Source organism: Bubalus kerabau, chromosome 1, assembly GCF_029407905.1.
Source record: "Bubalus kerabau isolate K-KA32 ecotype Philippines breed swamp buffalo chromosome 1, PCC_UOA_SB_1v2, whole genome shotgun sequence".
Taxonomy (NCBI): Eukaryota; Metazoa; Chordata; class Mammalia; order Artiodactyla; family Bovidae; genus Bubalus; species Bubalus kerabau.
Genome location: NC_073624.1, coordinates 50,591,792 through 50,611,231, shown reverse-complemented (window position 1 = coordinate 50,611,231; position 19,440 = coordinate 50,591,792). Strand labels below are relative to the sequence as shown.

Here is a 19,440-nt window from a genome sequence, read left to right as displayed (position 1 = left end):
TAGAGCCATGAAGGGCACACAACTGACCTTCAATAATAATTTTTTTTTCTTGGTTTTAACATGCACACAGAAACCCCTAGATGCAACTCCGTGTCCCTTAAGGGGACTCAGTTCTACTTCCCGTCTGCCACTGCCCTCTGCCATAGCCAGGTTTCTCCCCTGAGAACTCCCACAGCCTGACTTGGCAAGGAGGAGACAAGCTTGGCTCTACTGTAACCAGCACTATGACCTTGGGCAAGGAATACCTGGTGACTAGCCTTGGCTCTAGAGACGAGACTAAAACAGGCATTAAGATGCAGGGTCAGCGGTGCACCAGGGCTTCTGGAGTACTCACATCTCAGCTCTTTCACTGACCGACCGCTGGGTGGCCTTGCATAAGACACGACCTCTCGAGTCTCAGTTCCATCAGCACTTCTTGGTGAGGTCACGGTGAGGGTTAAGCATATGCAGGTAAACTCAGACAGTGGCTGGCCTGCTGTGTTCACCTAACGTTCACCTGTATCACTGGTGTCAGATTAGTGCTGTAGCTATGTCACTCACCATGCCAAAGATTTGGGTGAATCTGTTTCCTGGGAAGTTCTTACGGTAGTTCCGATATTTTCTTTGTAGCTTTTGCATTTTTCCCTACTTCAGATTATTAGACAAATATTTATTGAGCACAGATTAGGTATCTGGTTACTGGGAACACCTACTAAATACCTGAATAAGTGGCCAGTGGTACCATGCTACTGTAACACTGTGTGTCTTTTTCTCATGGCTCCTGATCAGTTTGCAATTGTGGTGTATGCATGTATGTATGCGAGTGTGTACAAGTGTCAGTGTGTGTGTGTGTGTGAGAGAGAGCTCGAGATCAATTATGTGATTAACATCTGTCTCTCCCATTTCAGGTAGACACTACATCTGTTTTTAATCACCTTTTTAGTCTTAGCACTCACCACATGGTAGACACTCAGTAAATATTTGTAGGTTGAATAAAGATACTGTCCATATTCTCTATAAGCCCAGAGACTAGAGGGAGTGACAGGCAGGTGAACAACTAATTTCAAAGTAATCTGGTAAATGGAATGATAGAAATATGCATGAGGTATGTGACAGCATGGTCAAGAGGCACCTCACCCTCCTTGGACAGAAGCAGCTCAGGGGAAGCAGAATAGAAATAATGCCTGAGCTAAACCTTGAGGAAAGGTAGGCAGGGCTCACTTGCAGAGGACCCTGTACGCAAGTCTGCAGCCCACAGAACAAGTCTCATGGACAAGTCAGTCCTTACACAGAAGAAGAAATTCACCAAGTCTTTTTCAGATTTTTACTTCTCCAGATACACCTTCCCAAGTAAAACAGCATCTGGAGTCAAATTGTGAATTCCAGCTCTGCCACGGGTAAGCTGTGTGGCCTTCAGTAAGCCCCCCAACCTCTCTTAGCCCTAGTTTCCTCATCTGGAGAATTGGGGTAGAGCATCTGCTCGTCATAGAGTAGTGATGAAGATAAATAAACTAACCTATATGATGTACTTAGCGTGTGCCCAGCACCCAGTGAGCACGTGATTAGACATTGGTTATTTTCACTAATCCCTTCTGAGTCCAGACTACACAGCTGTTGTGTACATGACAACACCATCTGTGGAAATTATCTCATGTTACCCTCTAAACTCCCTGAGAGAAGTGATCCAAGACTTCTCTTAGGTTCAGCTTAGGTTGACTTCTACTCTAAAGGAAGCTCCCTATGTGATGTTAAATATACATACTGTAGGACATATAAGCTCATTCTCAGATACCAGCTTCTCCTCTCCTTCCCAGCATCTAGAAAAGGCAGCCACACTGGATATGATCCAAAAGAAGCCATTTCAAAGCATGTGTCCTGTTTATGTGTCGGCCACACTCCCCCACCTCAAGAGATTCTGGTCAGGGTGGGCTGGGAGATTCCTTAGATAATCTAATAGATTAGTTTCCAGTTTAGCATAACAGCTAGACAGATTTCTGCAGTGAAGTCATCCAAGTCAATTAAAAGGCATTTTTCCCTGCTGTGAGTTCAGAAGTCCCTTTGGTTTGTTCCAGCTTTCTGGGATGTTTCATAATAGGTTCCACCCTGGGTTAATTAATAACCCTTGATTCCTACTGAAATGCAAAGACTGAAATCCTGTGTGCAAGCACATCCGGGCAGGGCCTGCTGGCAGGGCTGAGGTGAACCCAGCAGGGCTCCTCTCATCAGGGAGTGAGCCAGACCCCAAACAGTAGAGATGACAGCAGAGCTGGCAGCAAACATAAAGAATGGCTGAGCAAAAGCTGGAGGTCAAAGCTGGAGAAGTGGCATGGGGAGAAGAGCATAAGCAGTTGAAGAAATCACGAGTCCAGAGATTCAGCAGGTTGGGAGTAAGCTGGAATGTGGGTGTGAAATGGGTCAGATCAAGTGGCCAGGACTAAGTTGGTGAATAAGATGAGGGTGACGGTGGTCACTTTCATGCGTTGCCAGCTCAAACACATCCTGCGGGTTTGGTTCCATCCTCTCTGTTTTAAGGAAAACAGGTTATCCCTTCTATTCTCAAATACAAGTTACAGGTATGAGAATGAAGCTCAATGGGCTAAAGAACACCAAGTCAGGGATACACACGCATTTTATGAAGTTCTTTCCATGAACCTTCTCCCCAAGCATAATATTCCAGGATAAGATGTTTTTTTTCACCCAATCCAGAGCGGAATTTCCCTGCCTCCAGTCTCATGCCACCCAGTCTATCTTCTAAAACCACTATCAGCATGTGCATCCTAAAATGAAAACATGATCATATTACTCCATGGTTTAAAAAGTCCAATAAATATGTCTCATTCCCCCAGGTCACAATTCAATTTCTAACCGCATGCATTGCCATACAAACCCCATCCTGGATAGAGATTGTTTTCTTTTTCAGCTTCATCTCCCACCACCCTTTTGCATGCAACCTCTACTCTGGTCATTTCCCTGACATGTAACAAATTGAAATGTCAAACATACTCTTTAGTGGGAAGGCTTGAATACCTGACTACCTCACTACCCTGTGTGCACAACTGTACCCTTCCTGTCCTGACACTTGGCTAATTCTTGCCCCCAAGCCTCTGTGAAGCCTCTCCTAAGAGTGTTCCCAGGCAAGGCTGACGATCCCTCCCTCTTCTGTGCTCCACTATGCTTTGTATGATCTCTGTGTCAGCACGCATCCCAGTGTACAATAGCCACAGCCCCCATTGTTTATTTTCCACCAGAAGGAGAACCCTTTGAGAGTGGTGAGCTCTGTCATTAAGGCCACATACAAAGCATGTGCTCGGTAAGTGTTTCTTGAACAAAGGGGCAGGTTAAGATATGGCGTTTTATTTACTTTCTTATTACACATTCCTCAAGAAATTAAAGGGCTTATTACTTTCTCCTTCTCATACAGTAAAGCGTCTGCCTGCAATGCGGGAGACCTGGGTTTGATCCCCGGATTGGGAAGATCCCCTGGAGAAGGAAATGGCAAATCACTCCAGTACTCTTGCCTGGAAAATTCCATGGACAGAGGAGCCTGGTAGGCTACAGTCCATGGGATCGCAGAGTCGGACTCAATTGAGCGACTTCACTTTGTACTTTTTCAGAACCTCTACTTGATCTCCACTGGAGTCTCATCTATCTATTAATACAATATTGGGCTTCTCTGGTGGCTCAGATGGTAAAGAATCTGCCTGAGGTTGAGGAGACACAGGTTCTATCCCTGGGCTGGAAAGATCCCCTGGAAGAGAGCATAGGAACCCACTCCAGTGTTCTTGCCTGGAAAATTTCATAGACAGTGGAGTCTGGAGGGCTACAGTCCATAGGGTCACAAAGAGTCAGACACGACTGAGTGACTAACACTTTCACTTTCAATATGATATTAAGAGGGGACATGCCAGATGTTGATGGAGTGGGTGGCAGTTAGGAAGGGTAAATTACAGAACTTGGCAGGCACAGGCTAAGGAGTTATGAGCAGCAATTCCCGGTGCAGAAGATGGACCTGCTTTCATGCCCATGGCTCCTTTCTTCTCATCACTGGTTAAGGTATAGTCACACCAGGAAGAATCATCCAACTGGCAAAGCAGTCCTGGTTGCACTTAGAATCAGTAGGGCTCTCCATGCATGGTATCAGCACTCCCCCCTACTGCAGCTCCTTCACTGACCATCAGCTGTTAACAGCTGTTGCTCAACCCCACCCCCCATTCTTGAAGAAGAAAGCCTCTTACAGGTAAATGTGGAAAATATGAACTTCAGAGTTAGAAAATTAGATTTGTCTGCTATTAAAACTATCAGTTCAGTTCAGTTGCTCAGTTGTGTCCGACTCTTTGTAACCCTATGGACTGCAGCACCCTGGGCTTCCCTGTCCATCACCAACTCCTGGAGCTTGCTCAAACTCATGTCCATTGAGTCAGTGATGCTATCCATCCATCTCATCTTCTGTCGTCCCCTTCTCCTCCTGCCTTCAATCCTTCCCAGCATCAGGGTCTTTTCCAATGCGACAGTAGTTCTTTATATGAGGTGGCCAAAGTATTGGAGTTTCAGCTTCAGCATCAGTACTTCCAATGAACATTCAGGACTGATTTCCTTTAGGATAGACTGGTTGATCTCCTTGCAGTCCAAGGGACTCTAGAGTCTCCTCCAACACCACAGTCCAAAAGCATCAATTCTTTGGCACTCAGCTTTCTTTATAGTCCAACTCTCACATCCATCAGAAGTGACCGAGAGTTTCTTCAAAGGGTAAGACAAAAGATAACACTGCAGAAAATGTAGTAGGAAAAACAATGACATGGGAGATGGAAGCCCAGGGTCTCTCTATTTTGAACTCCAACAATAATTCGATGTGCATGCTAGGAATAGTCACTTGCCCTCTGTGAACCTCTGGATTAGATGATCTCAAAGTCCCTTTTTGACTCCACCCTTCTATGACTGTATCATGTCATCCATTCACTCACCCATACACTTAACATTCGCTGAACACTTTGACCAGGACCTGTGCTACCTGCTATGAAGGAAAAGCTAGAAGTTTATACCAGGTGTCAATTGAATGCCATGTATCAATGGGAAATAATATTGGAGATATATATATATATATACACACATGTGCATGCATGCTAAGGCACTTAATTCATGTCCAACTCTGTGAAAACCCAATGGACTGTAGCCCACCAGGCTCCTCTGTCCATGGGATTCTCCAGGTAAGAATTCTGGAGTGGGTTGCCATGCTCTCCTCCAGAGGATCTTCCTGACCCAGGGACTGAACCTGTGCCTGTGTCTCTCACATCTCCTGCATTGGCAGGCGAGTTCTTTTACCCCTAGCATCACCTGGGAAGCCCGTGTGTGTGTGTGTGTGTGTGTGTGTGTGTGTGTGTATAAATAATAAAAACACAGATATAAACATGACATGCATATACGTCTGATTCCTCAACTACACAGCTAAGTTCTCTACAGAATGGATTATATTCTTTCCATTTCTGAATAATCCCACATACTGACACCTAGAAACTACTCAGGCAACACGTGATCAATGATGTGAAGGTGGCTGTAAAAACAACTACTAACACTTACACAGCACTTTCTGGATACCAGGATATGCTTTGCATTTTTCACATGTGATAATTTATTTCATTCTCATAACAACTCTATAGGTACATATTGCTGTTATTGTTATTATTACTTTCATGTTACATATGAGGAAAATGAGGCACAAAGAAGTCAAATTACTTGCTTAAGGTCACTTAGGCTGAGATTCCAACCCAGGTGGTCTGGTTGCAGAGTCTGAGCTATTAACACTATTAATGTAATCTATAAATATACAGCTACACTTAAAGACAAACAGTAACCCTTGGGAAAAAAAGAACAAACAGAATTGTTAACAGGGCAACAATGCAGCAATAAGCCAGAAACATCAAATGATGAGTCAGAGCATCAGGGTTAGTGAGGAAAGGAGGAGTCTTTTGCTGGAAGAACATCTCATAAGAGCTTGTAATTTATCCAGTAGATCAAACGAGTAGGGTGAGACAGGAAACAATGGTGGAGTGATGTGCTCAAAGAACCCGAGCAAAGAGAGGAAAGGCTAAGAACTTGAAGAAGGCAAATTCAAGATCCAACATATTTAAGCTGATAGATATACTTTGGTAAAGAATCTGCCTGCAATGCAGGAGACCTGGGTTTGATTCCTGGTTTGGGAAGGTCTCCTGGAGAAGGGAATGGCTACCCACTCCAGTATTCTTGCCTGGTGAATTCCATGGACAGAGGAGCCTGGTGGGCTACAGTCCATGGGGTCACAAAGAGTTGGATATGACTGAGTGACAAACACATTCTACTTTGGTTAAGAATGAGGACCCTGGACTTGGCTGAAACTGGTTTCAAATCCCTAGATCCCCACATTCTTACTAGCTGTGTGACTCTGTTTGGGCACTTTATTTAAACTCTCTGAGCATCAGTTTCCTCAGTGACAGGCATATTGTGCAGGGTAAATGCATTAACACAGAGGAAGGCTGTAACATGGCCTCTAGCATACAGTCCCTGCTCAATATGTTTGCTACTATCACCACGATTATTGCTTCTCCATTTCTCTATTGTCTTCCTAAGTCGGTGAGCCTAAAGGCAGACCAAGAGTGCTAATAAATCCACATCAATCAATGTTATGGTTAAGCAGAGAAACACTTGCTCCTCTAATGAGTTATGTTTCAGTTAATAGCCCTAGTGTCCCACCTGCTTTTTTTCTTTATTCCTCCAGCTGTTTCTTAAATTTGAAAAGGAAAAAAAAAAACCTCCATGGAGACCTGCACGCTTTTAAAAATAATACAAAACAGAACGTCTGAGGTCAGGGTAAGCCAAGCCAAACAAATAAATCTTGCAGGATTGTGTTAACAAAACAAGGCTTAGTGGATCAGAGCGGGTAGAGTTCTGCTGGATTCAGCCCTGCAGAGAAATACCAAGCTCTGGTGAATTTCAAACACAAGGAGGTCAAATATGACGATCAAATGACGAAGCACTTCAGAGTTCAGCATCGATGCTTGGGCTGGAACCAGGAGAGCATTCTGTGCATGGTGGTCTCCAGAACCCACGAGGCATGTAAAGTCCTAGAAATTCAGACCCAAAGGGCCTTATAGATCATTTGTATAACCACTGTGGAGGGCAATTTGTCAATATCTATCAGAATTATAAATGTCCTGGGAGGCAGACTCTGAGATGAACATTAGCCCACGAGAAGTTCATTAGGGAGAACTTTGGGGATCACCACCACTGGAAGGGAAGACAAGGCAAAGAGGCAGGACTGGGCAGAGAGAGCAGCTGGGCTGCACTGCCGTCTCAGCAGATGCTTCCACCAACTTCACAGGGAACTCTGAAGCTGGGGTGGCCCTTCAGAGTTGTCTCAAATTGGGATAAAGGAGCTAGGTCTTTACTCCCTGTGCCAGCCAAGGTCACAGGGGATGCGCCCTTGGGCAAGGCAGCTCTTTTCATCTGAATGAGGCACAGAATGAGGGCTGACAACTGAGGGCTGTCTTCTGGTATCAACTCCAGCAGCTGGGGGAAAGTCCTTCATTTTTCAAGGTGCATTATAGCAAGCACCACATGCAATACATTCATAACCACTTTTTCTATTCTAGATAGGAATCCTGCTGCTGCTGCTGCTAAGTCGCTTCAGTCGTGTCTGACTCTGTGCGACCCCATAGACGGCAGCCCACCAGGCTCCCCCGTCCCTGGGAGTCTCAAGGCAAGAACACTGGAGTGGGTTGCCATTTCCTCCTCCAATGCATGAAAGTGAAAAGGGAAAGTGAAGTTGCTCAGTCATGTCCGACTCTTCACGACCCCATGGACTGCAGCCCACCAGGCTCCTCTGTCCATGGGATTTTCCAGGCAAGAATACTGGAGTGGGGTGCCATTGCCTAGGCGTGTACAAACAGATGCTTCAAATGACATAGGTTTAGCATTGTTTATAATAGTAAAGTTAAGGAAAATAAATGATGGTATATTCAAATAACAGCCCCTCAGCAACCATTAATGAGAATGAGGCAGCTCTGCACATACTTTCAAGGAATAAACTCTAAGATACACTGAACCACAGGGTTCATGTGGATGGACTGCACTGCTCACTTGTTGACTGCCACTCAGCCCCACACCCATCCTATCCTCTCCTGCACTACGGGGGCTGAAAGCCTATCTCTACACTTCCCGGGTTCTTTTGACACACTGTGCTGTGCTTAGTCACTCAGTTGTGTCCGACTCTTTCAAACCCCATGGACTGTAGCCTGCCAGGCTTCTCTGTCCATGGGGATTCTCCAGGCAAGAACACTGGAGTGGGTTGCCATGCCCTTCTCCAGGGTTTCTTTCCAACCCAGAGATCGAACCCAGGTCTCCTGCACTGCAGGCAGATTCTTTACCATCTGAGCCACCAGGGAAGCCCTTTTGACATGTAACTCCAGCTAATTTCTACCAATTTCTTACCATTCAGGTAAGAGTTGAGGTTAGGCAGATGGTGGCAACAAAGCTTTGCCAACAGCAGTAGCGGTTAAAGCAGGCTGGTGGCAACTCCTCCAGCCTCAGGGGAATGCAGGCTCATGTTCCCACTGGCAATAGTGGCAGTTCTAGCCGAGGCAGTGATAACAGTGAATGTAGGACTGCTGCAACTCTGGGCAATAAGAGTGCCCCCTTTGGAATCAAACTTCCATATTCAATACTCCTCTGAATACAGTTGTTTATGTTTTTTTCTGATCAACTACCATCTGTGACAAACTATGACATCTATGACAACCTAGACAGCATATTAAAAAGCAGAGACTACTTTGCCAACAAAGGTCCATCTAGTCAAAGTTAGTGTTTTCAGTATTCATGTATGGATGTGAGAGTTGGACTATAAAGAAAGCTGAGCACTGAAGAACTGATGCTTTTAAACTGTGGTGTTGGAGAGGACACTTGAGAGTCCCTTGGACTGCAAGGAGATCCAACAAGTCCATACTAAAGGAAATCAGTCCTGAATATTTATTGGAAGGACTGATCCTGAAGTTCCAATACTTTGGCCACCTGATGTGAAGAACTGACTCACTGGAAAAAAACCTTGATGGTGGGAAAGATTGAAGGCAGGAGGAGAAGGGGATGACAGGGGATGAGCTGGCTGGATGGCATCACCAACTCACTGGAGTTTGAGCAAGCTCTGGGAGTTGGTGATAGACAGGGAAGCCTGTATGCTGCAGTCCATGGGGTCGCAAAGAGTTGGACATGACTGAGCAACTGAACTGAACTGAACCATCTATGAAAAGCAAAGGAAAACGAACACAAATGTGTATTTGATTACGGCATTTACAATTTCTCTGGAAAGTTGCCTAAGGAACAAGTTATAATGGTTAATGAACTGGCCAATAACCAGTTAAATGATTAGCCAAAAGAGAAACAGATTGGTAAGGGCAGTAGGGTTAGAGGTAGATCTTTCACCAGATACCATTTTTTACCTTTAAAATTTTTGACTATTTAAACATATTACTTTTATGCAAAAAAATAAGAAAAAATAATGAAAGTTGTATCTGATTAGGTACATACATTTCCTGCGAAATATTTCCCAAATTAACCATCTAGTTTCTGCCAGAGCATGTCCAACACAGGGACTCCGTACCCACCAAAGGGATGTGGTCCATTCATCATTACTCGGCATTGCTGAACAATGTCTGTTTATACCAAGTTGAAGTCCATCTTTTTCTATGATTGTACCATTAGCCTGAATTCTAATCCCAGTGAAACAATACAGGCTGGTGGTTCAGCACACATGCAGATGAAACCTGGGTTCGAATTCCTCCATCACTCATTTCAAGCAGGATGTTTAACATTTCTGAGCCTTAGTTTCTTCATCTGCCAAATAGGGAGAACCCTCATACTCATCTCAAAGTGTTGTGGTAAGGCTGGAATAAGGTTATGCATACAAAAACATTTAACCAATACATCTTTTTATTGTTCTTGGTATCTGCAACAAATGGCGGGAAAATGCAGTGGATAAGAGGACTCTGAATTTAGACTGTCTAGGTTCAAGAACAGGTTCCTGCCAATTACAAATCAGGCAACCTTGAGAAAGCACTCTTATTCCGCCTGAGCCTGTTTCTGTAAGACAGAGACAATGATAGTGCCCCTCTCAACAGCAAAAAGCATTTATCCTTACCTCATAAGTATTAATACTCAACATATGGTAGCTCTAACTCTTTTCAACCACTCATTCAGGTGGTGAATATTTGCAGAGTACAATGAGTTCTACCAAAGGCTCTCTTCTCCGGACTGAGCATCTCCAGTTCCTTACACTGCTCTCCTTTGCTTCTCACTGCAGCCACTCTCTTAGTGAGGCATTCCAGGCTGCTACTATCCCCTCCAGGCGTGATGGTACAACTGGATCTCTCACTGGAGTCCGGCTAACACAATGAGAGTGTGTATGTGTGCTGTGTGTGTGTGCCATCACTTTACTGAATTCTAAATGCTGTACTTTGATAATGCACCCTGATAATGCATCAGGTTTTGAGAGAGTAACAACCATAACCATGGTTGTTGCTTCAATCACTACATTTTGTCCAACTCTTTTGCCACCCCATGGACTATATATAGCCCTCCAGATTCCTCTGTCCATGGGATTTCCCCGGCAAGAATATTGGAGGGGGTTGTCATTTCCTTCTCCAGAGGATCTTTCCAACCCAGGGATAAAACCCACATCTTTTGCATTGGCTGGCAGATGCTTTACCACTGAGCCACCAGGGAAGCCCATAACTATAGTTACTGAGCTCTTAATAAACATGTCAGAAACTATGCCAAGCATATGACTTATACTGACTAATTCACTCCACACATTAACTCTAGGGGTAGAAATTATTATCCTCATTTTTCATATGAAAAAGCTAATACTTAGTGATGCTATAAGTGGAAGGTCAACCCAGTTAAAATATGATGGAGCTGAGACCCCATCTCCAGTATATCTTACACTAGAGTCACAGTCCTAACTTCCACACCATACTTCTTCTCACAAATATAAAGAATTTGTTTAACTCAAATTTTAGGTCTTGTTTTCTCCTCATGAGATGTTAATAAGTTAAGTCTCCCCAGTCCTGGTCCTCTTCCGCTGAGCTTTCGAATAGGATCTTATATTGTATCCTTACTCAGTTGGATCATATCAAATTTAATCCACCATACTCTCTCTCCCATTAACTTCAAGTCATCAGCAAATGTAATTTGATAAATCACAGTTGAGAAGGAGATGTACAACACAGCCAAGGGCAGAGCTCTTTGGCAAAGTGTTAGATGTATTTCCCTCAAGGTGAATTACCATCAAGTAGTCATTTCCTCGTAAGGGTTATGTCCAACCTGCTACCAATCCACAAAACTGAATTAATTAACACCCAACCTTCACTTCTTTATCTCACTGACAATTATTTCTTGAAATATAACACAGCCTTTATGACAATATCTACAGTTAGGGTCTACTCTAAGAAGGACTGCCCCAGAAAGAATGGTGGATGGTAGGCTGAAGTAGGTATGAAAAATATACACATGATGTATATACATGATGGTCTTGAATGCTTAAATTCTTTTAAGGGGGGAAATTCCATCTTTGCTCCCAGCAGACAAAGTTGAGGAAATATAAAAAGAGGAGAAGATGAACAGGACTTCAACCAACAGCCTTCCCTAGGATCCATATGCATCTACCGAAGCCCATCTCAACTCCACTATCACGCAAGGACAGGACTCCAAAGGAGCCATGGGCATTCCTACGTAAATCAGAGGAGAAGATCTTTACCTTCTCCTGCCTTTCTTCCCATCTGCTGGAGCAATGCACTGCCACTTAGGCTTTGGTACCTCTGTTAACACCGAGGAAAGACTATTATAATTTTGGTCTTTTTATTAAAGAAGAATGAAGTCCAAGGCTCTGCCCCACCAAGTACTAGCCAGCTAGTCTCAGAACTTTGAGTCTACTTGATATTAATCCATTCATCAACCTCACTGCTGAGTCCCACAGAGGGGTGACTTGTACCTGTGGAGAAAGAGATCCTTTGCCTCAAATATAAACAGAAGAGAGCTTGACATGTCAGCCACCCTGGCAGGAACCTCTCAGGCCCTGCGAGGACACTGCTGAGAGGCCCTGCAGAGCCAGCAGGGCATTCTGGGTAATGGGATGCAACATGAGGCAGTTTCCCCCACTGGCCTCCCCAGGGTTTCTTGATTCCTGGCTCTGCAAAAGCTGAGGCAAACAGTTTTTGAACTGGGTGGAAGAGGGTGGAGAGAAGGGGCGGAGGCTTCCTTTAGGCCAACCACAACTAACTCATTTGCTCTGTCCAGCAAAACCCAGACAGTGCAATTATCTGGTTAATTTGGCCCTTACTTGGGAGACAGAATTCCAAAATGTGAGGCCAGCTCAGACTAAACAGTGGCTTCCATCCTAAGACTTATCCTAAGTGCTAAAGGATGCATATGAGATTCCTAGGGGGTTGCTTATGTGACCCACCCATCGATCCAGATGGGAAAAGACAAACAATTCAGACTCTAGGATGAGTTAAGGAAGGCATATCTTCCAGGGAAAAATGCCCAAATGACTGCTAATTGGCCTCTTGGATAATTTGCCTTCTGATTGCCACAGAGGGAGATGATGAGAAATCAAGATGACTCTAAATTAGCCAACTTTTCCAGTGTGGCTGTAGCCTTCAGAGGTTGGCTGAGTGTCCCCAGGGTCCTGAGTGAGCTATTCTTAGGACAACTCTCTCTGATGCTCCTGCTTACAGATTTACACCCATAAGTTGGGCCAGAAGCAGCATTGAGATAAAGGGCAAAATTAAAACATGCTTCTGGGGTTTCACAAATGGAGTGAGACAGCTAGCAACTGAGCATTTACCAGATGGTTTATGGAAAACTCAGATTTTTGAGGGAAGACTGAAGAACAGCAATTTATCTCTGTTGGAAACTGACAAGCAGATTGGAATCTGTGGAATCCATCAGTTAGTCATTCTGCAAATATTTGCTTCCACTCTAGTATGTGCCAGGCCCTGTGTTATTTAACAGAGTGAGATCCAAACAGTCATGGTCCCTACCCTCATGCAAATAATACCACATCTAAATATGTGGTTAAAAACTCAGATAACTACAAAGGAAAAACTGGGGTGCTAGGTAAAGGAATAACCAGGTTTCCTGATTTAGATTGCGGTGGGAGGGCTCAAATAAAGAATGTCCGAGAAAAGAATTTTAAACTTAACACTTTTAAAGCTTTGATTTTTCAGAAAGATCAGCCTGGTTTTAGTACAAAAAATAAATTGGAAGTGGATGAAAATACGAAGTTAGGAGGCTATTGATTATGAAGACAGGATGAGAGCTGATGATGGTTCAGCCAAGGAATTGGCAATGGAAACAGAGAAGAATGGATGGACCAGAGGGCTGTGGGCTGTGGCGTCTATAGCATGTGGTGAACAGGTATAATGGTGGAGGGAAAAGGAGGCAGCCAGGAGACTGTGCAGTTTCTAGCTAAGATGCCAGGTAGATGGTAGAGAGAGGATTTGGGAGGATGAATAGGTTAGGGTCAGGGGAAGAGTGTCCTCAATCATTCCACACCCCGAGCTTCCACTTTCCTTACCTCTGCTCATGCTGATTCAGTCTCCTCACTCTTCCTGTTGCCATCACCACTTGTTGAAATCCTAGCCATTCTTTACAATCCATTTCAAATACCACCCCCTCCTTGAAGTCACTTGGACTCCTCCAAATAGCTGTGGCCTCTGCTGCCCACAGCACTAAGTTTGGATCTCTCTTTCCTGGATTCCACCTGTGTTGGGTTCTGTGAAGACTTATCCTGCCTGCCTTTCTAGACCACAAGTTATTTGGGATAGCGCCTCTGCTTCTCTATCCTTGTTCTGCACATGTGAGCTAGCTAGCATAGTAGATGTTTGACAAATATTTGTCAAGTGAACAAAAATAACCCGCTCTTTGCCATGGAAGGAAAACCAGTAGACACTGGACTGACTTGAAAGCCACAGGATCAAATTGAAATTCAAGCTGTAGGTGTTTTAATATTAAGCCAACTCAAATTTGATGTTCAAAAAGCTTTCTGTTCCTCCAACACATCAAACTCAGAGTGCTGGAAAAGTCACATCCTTCGATTTTTCTGTGGTGCTTTTCTGAGTTCATCTTACAGCAAGAACCTTTTCCATCTTATTGCTTGCCTTTGATGATGAGGATGATGATAAATGGGTAACATCTATTAAGTGTTATTGTATGCCCTGTGCTGGTCTAAGTACTTTTCTTGGACTAACTCATTCGATCCTCTTGGCTACCCTATCAAGCTGATGCTCTACTCCAGTGGTAGATGAAGAAACTGAATTTCAGGGGGCTTAAGTATTATTGAACTAATGTCACAAAGTTAGTTGGGACTGGAACCAAGAGTTGAGCTCCAGAGTCCATGCTCTGATGTGCTCTCCTAAGGCCAAGCACAGTGCTTGGCATTGAGTTGGTCCCCAGAAAGTCTTCAGTGAATGAAGGGGAGGAGTCCTAGATCTGGAGGCCACAAGTTCTGGTCTTAATTCTACCACTGACTTCCACTATAACCTTGGGTAAGTCTGTGCTTTTTTTCCCTATAAAATGAAGTGTGTGGATACTAGTGGTAATAACAAGAGCCAGTAGCTGAGATTCTAATCTCTTTTGAGGCTTTAAATAATTTAATCCCAAGGAAAATGAGACACAGAAAGACTCACTTGCCCAATACCTAGAAAACAAGGGAGTCAGGATTCAAACCCATTGTGCGCCTACACTGTGCTTCCAAAGAGACACCTCTGGGACCACGGTGGGGAACAGAGGGAGGTGGAACAGAATGGAGCAGACTTTTGGGCTCCCTGTGCCCATTTCCATCAGAGAAGCTCTATGTGTCTCTATTAGAATGGGCCCTACTTGAGATTCCTCTTGAATAAAGGTTCTGCTGCTAAAACAGAAAGGTTGAAAACTATTGTACTAAATAATTCTGGAATTTAAGACATCTTCCAGGTATGAGCCGGGATTTTTCTGGTGATCCTTACTCATTATAGTTTCAGAAGATGGGGGCTAAGTACGCTTCTGGGAATGGCTCTGCCTATAGAAAAGATCATGGTGATAGCACTAAAGACTAGCTCCAACCTACCTGTTCCACTCGGATCTCAATCTCTCCATTCACCTTCTTTCCATGGAAATACTTGGCCCTGTGAAGGAGAGGAAGAAATCTACTGAGTAAGGATACCAATTGCTTCACTCTTTCCTCCCTTCTTCCAAAGGCCTTACCCCTCGAGGTGCATGTCCAGACACATTCCCCACCTTCTTGCTCTCTCCCACCCAGATGGATGATTTCCTCATTATTTATATGTATCACGTAGGAAAGGGAAAGAGTACAGGATGTGAGGATTGGAGACTCAGGTTTCGGTTCTGCCAAGTCACTTTACATCTCTGTGTCTCCGCTTTATCCTCTGTAAAAGGGAGATATTAACGTCTGCATAATATATTTCTAAACATTATTTTAAGGATCAAAAGAAATAAAGAATCCTACACAAATAAATAATGCAGAATTATTTTATTAGGTAGACCCTATATGACCTGTAAATGACTTATTACGTTGCTCTATCCATCCACTCCTTTATTTGTCCATCTCTCCAATGAAGCAGACCTCATCTGCCCCTTCGTCCATCCAACCACCCTTCCATCATCTTTCCTATACACCCCTGCTTCTGTCTTCCCATCAGCAGTAAATGGCATCCCATCTGCCCATCACTCGAAGCAAAAACACAGACTTCATTCTTATCAGCTCCTTCTCTCTCCCTATCGCCATGGGTTCTACATACTAATTATTTCTCAAATCCATCCACTTGTCCATTTTCTCTAAAAGCACCCAAATCTTGACCTTAGTCATTTCGTTTCTCATATAAATTCTCTCTTCATGCTCTACTTTTGTATCACAGCACTTACTATACTATAATTCGTTATAGTTAGTAACTGGGTTCACGCCTGTTTCCCACTGAACTATAACACAATTCCTCCAGGCTAGGAACAATCCGTCTTACTCATCATTCTATTTCCAACATGTACCAGAGTACTTGATACACAGTACAAGCTCAATTAATATACGCTGAATGAATAAATGATTGAAGAGATAGATGAAGGAAAAAAAGATACTTTTTGAGTACTCACTCTGTGCCCAAAAACTGCTATCATCTTAACCTACAGCCCTTCTCATTTAACACTTAAAACCGCCACCACGAGGTGGATATTATTATTTCCATTCCATAAATAAGGAAACTGAAACCCAGAGAGATGAAATACTTTGCCTAAGCGGCTTGAATCCTGGACTTTCACTGCCAGATCAATGCTTTTTCTCAGCCCTGAAAAACATCACCAAATGTTGGGGTGCTCCTGGGTTTAGATGACCTCCCACAAAGCAGAAGTAATACAAGTTTACATTGGCTCTTTTTGGTTGTTGGTCTGATGAAACCAAGAGCTCTTAGTAACTTGCTGTAACCTGAGCACTGTGTTGAACATATCCATAGACCTTCTCTGGGGCACAGACAGCTATTTGCTCCCAATCCCAATTCTCCTCTTTGCCCACAGAGACAACTTTTACAGACTGGCACCAAGAAATATTATCAATATATCCCAGCTTTCCATTCAGCTAGGTATGACCACAAGTTGTTCAGTCGCTCAGTCGTGTCTGACTCTTTGTGACCCCATGGATTGCAGCAGACAGGCTTCCCTGTCCTTCACCATCCCCCAGAACTTGCTCAAACTCATGTTCATTGAGTTGGTGATGCCATCCAACCATCTCGTCCTCTGCCATCCCCTTCTCCTCTCGCCTTCAAGCCTTCAATCTTTCCCAGCATCAGGGTCTTTTTAAATGAGTAAGCATTAGCATCAGGCGGCCAAAGGATTGGAGTTTCAGCTTCAGCATCAGTCCTTCCAATGAATATTCAGGGTTGATTTCCTTTAGGATTGACAGATTTGCTTTCCTTGCAATCCAAGGGACTCTCAAGAGTCTTCTCCAGCACCACAGCTTGAAAGCATCAGTTCTTTGGTGCTCAGCCTTCTTTATGGTATGACCACATGCTTGAGCTCTAATCAGTAGTGTTATATCCAAGAATCTTCTTCTTAGTTTCTTTTCTATTCTTTTCTCTGGAACATTGATGTTCCCATCTCTTTTCAACCTTCCACTTATGAAAGAATCCTTCTGCAAATTCTCTTGACTAAGTTGCAGTCTGTCTGTTCCTGAAGTCTATCTACACTTAGCCAACTCCAGTGGAATTCACCTCTCTTCAGGACTGCCTGAATCTCAGACTGACAGCTCTAATATTAATGCCACTTTTTCTTACAGCGTTGACAGGCTTAGACGTCAAGTGGATAGAACTTTATGGGAACAGGAGCTGTCAGTGTGACTTTAAAAAGCAAGATTTTGTTTTTTGCTCCCGGGATGGTCTTCCAAAAAATGTGTGCTCGACCAGCCTCATGCAAAGGGAACCTTTTCACATTATTTGTGAATTTTATCACGAATAAAGGTAATGTTGGCAAACTCCAGACACTGGGATAAGCCCACCTCTAATATTTGTACAGCATGGGGCAAAAAAACAAATGGAAGTCTATGTATCATATGCCTAACATTTAAAATTGATAAAGGTGGCAATCATTTAAATAAAACATGCCCATCTCTTCCTTCCTTGAACAATACAATTTCATAATGACCTGGAAGGATCAGACTTTGAACTTCTCAGGACTCTTAGAGATCCACCCAGAACACAGTGGCATGGAGGTTGACAGCTCTTGGTTCCCATCGTCCTTTCTAATTCTCCTCCCAGTCTTCTCTCTGTCCTGCATCACTGGGGCTTCCTATGCATGCTTGTGGATGACTCGGCCCATGCGGCCAAACTTTGTCTCCTTGCCCACCCATCAACAGTCCCCATGCCATGTATGGGGAGGATACATCAGGGAACTGACCTACACAGGCCCTGGAATTAGGCCTGGGTCCTCATGGGCAGGGAATTCTATAGGTTGGATAACCACTGCATGATCAAAGGGTATAATTTTCAGGGTCCTCCTTTGTTGTAAGGAGTATAGCTAGTAAAGGACTAAGTAGGACTGAGGGCAGGGGTCCCTGCTGCTTGGGTTTACAAGAAGTACTGGATGATCCTGGGACCTCAGGATGGTAACTGAATGGTAATGAATGAAATCACTGGTATACTAGATAAAGCATGGATCTCAAATCACAGAGGCTCGGGCAAAATCTTAGTTCTACGACTCACTCACTGCATGTTCTAAGACAAGGTACTTAATCCCTCCAGGTCATAGTTTCCTCCAGGTCACTTGTTAAGGGATGATAACATCTGCTAGCCAAGGTGTGGTGAGAAATTCACTTGATCCTGTACTCAAAGGACAGTAAGTAGAGAGTGTGGACTCAGGGCCAGAATACCTGGATGCAATCCCAGTGCCACCCCTCACTCTTTTTTTTTCTGAAACCCTGCAAAACTCCCTCAACCTCCATGTGCCTCAGTTTCCACGTCTGGGAAATGGGGATAATCACAGTAACTGTCCCACGGGGTGTTGTGAGGATTAAATGTGACACGACGTACAAAGCACTTTAGAATGGTTTCTGGCACAGAGTAAGCTCCAGAGTATACAGCCCAGGGCCTAAAGCAGAATCAATGACAACAAAGAACTACCAAGTGTTTACACTGCGGCTATGGGTGCTGTTTGCGGGGACCCACAAACATAATCTTACCCTCTTGGGGGTTATAGAACGGAATTACAGTCCGCCTCACTTTGATCTGCCCCCTCAGTGAGATGAGAGATTGGTGATGATAATCAATAGGCGACATTGATACAGAAGGCTTGCGGGCCCTTCGCATCCCTTCTCCTGTTGTACTGACCCCAGCGACCAAGCGGGAGGGCTGGGAGCAGCTCCCACAGGTTCAGTCACACAGAGCCTCTAAGCAAGCAGCAACGGTGAGTTAGATCTTGTGCTCCAAGAGTTTCAGGATTCAGTCTAGACCCTCTAGGCTCCTTCATGATCTAGACCCTGTTGACCCATGACCCATTTCTTCTCTGGTTTTCTGCCCACCTCTTGGACACGCTCAACTTTCTGCAATTCCTGTGCTTTTATGAGTCTGAGCCTGTGCAGTTCTCTCCTTCTCGGCTTGGTTACCTCTTTCTCATGTCCCAAGATCCCTGACCACTGTTTCCTTGAAAGCACCCTCCCAACAAGACTGGGTTAGGTGTCCCTCCTCTGGGTCCCCACAGGGTGCTATACTTAACCACCATACGACACATATCATTCTGGTTCGAATTACACATCCCCTGTCCCCGTACACCTGGTCTAGGAGCTCCTGGAAACCCGAAACCGTGTCTCAAAGCTCACTGCATCTCTCGTATCCGGCACAACGTGCCAGGGCACAGGCACATGTTTAAGGAATGCTTGCTGACTGGGTAAATAAATAATGTTTCCTG

The 19,440-nt window shown here is 44.2% G+C and overlaps 1 protein-coding gene across 1 annotated transcript in view; it reads right to left on the bottom strand.

Annotated features, from left to right (window-relative positions):
- The window catches only part of SYN3 (synapsin III), a 492,105-nt gene that overhangs the window by 420,496 nt on the left and 52,169 nt on the right, over positions 1–19,440 (bottom strand). Inside the window, exon 3 of the mRNA XM_055574733.1 lies at positions 15,107–15,164. Within this exon, the coding sequence (XP_055430708.1) occupies positions 15,107–15,164 (58 nt within the window). The remainder of the gene's footprint in view (positions 1–15,106; positions 15,165–19,440) is intronic.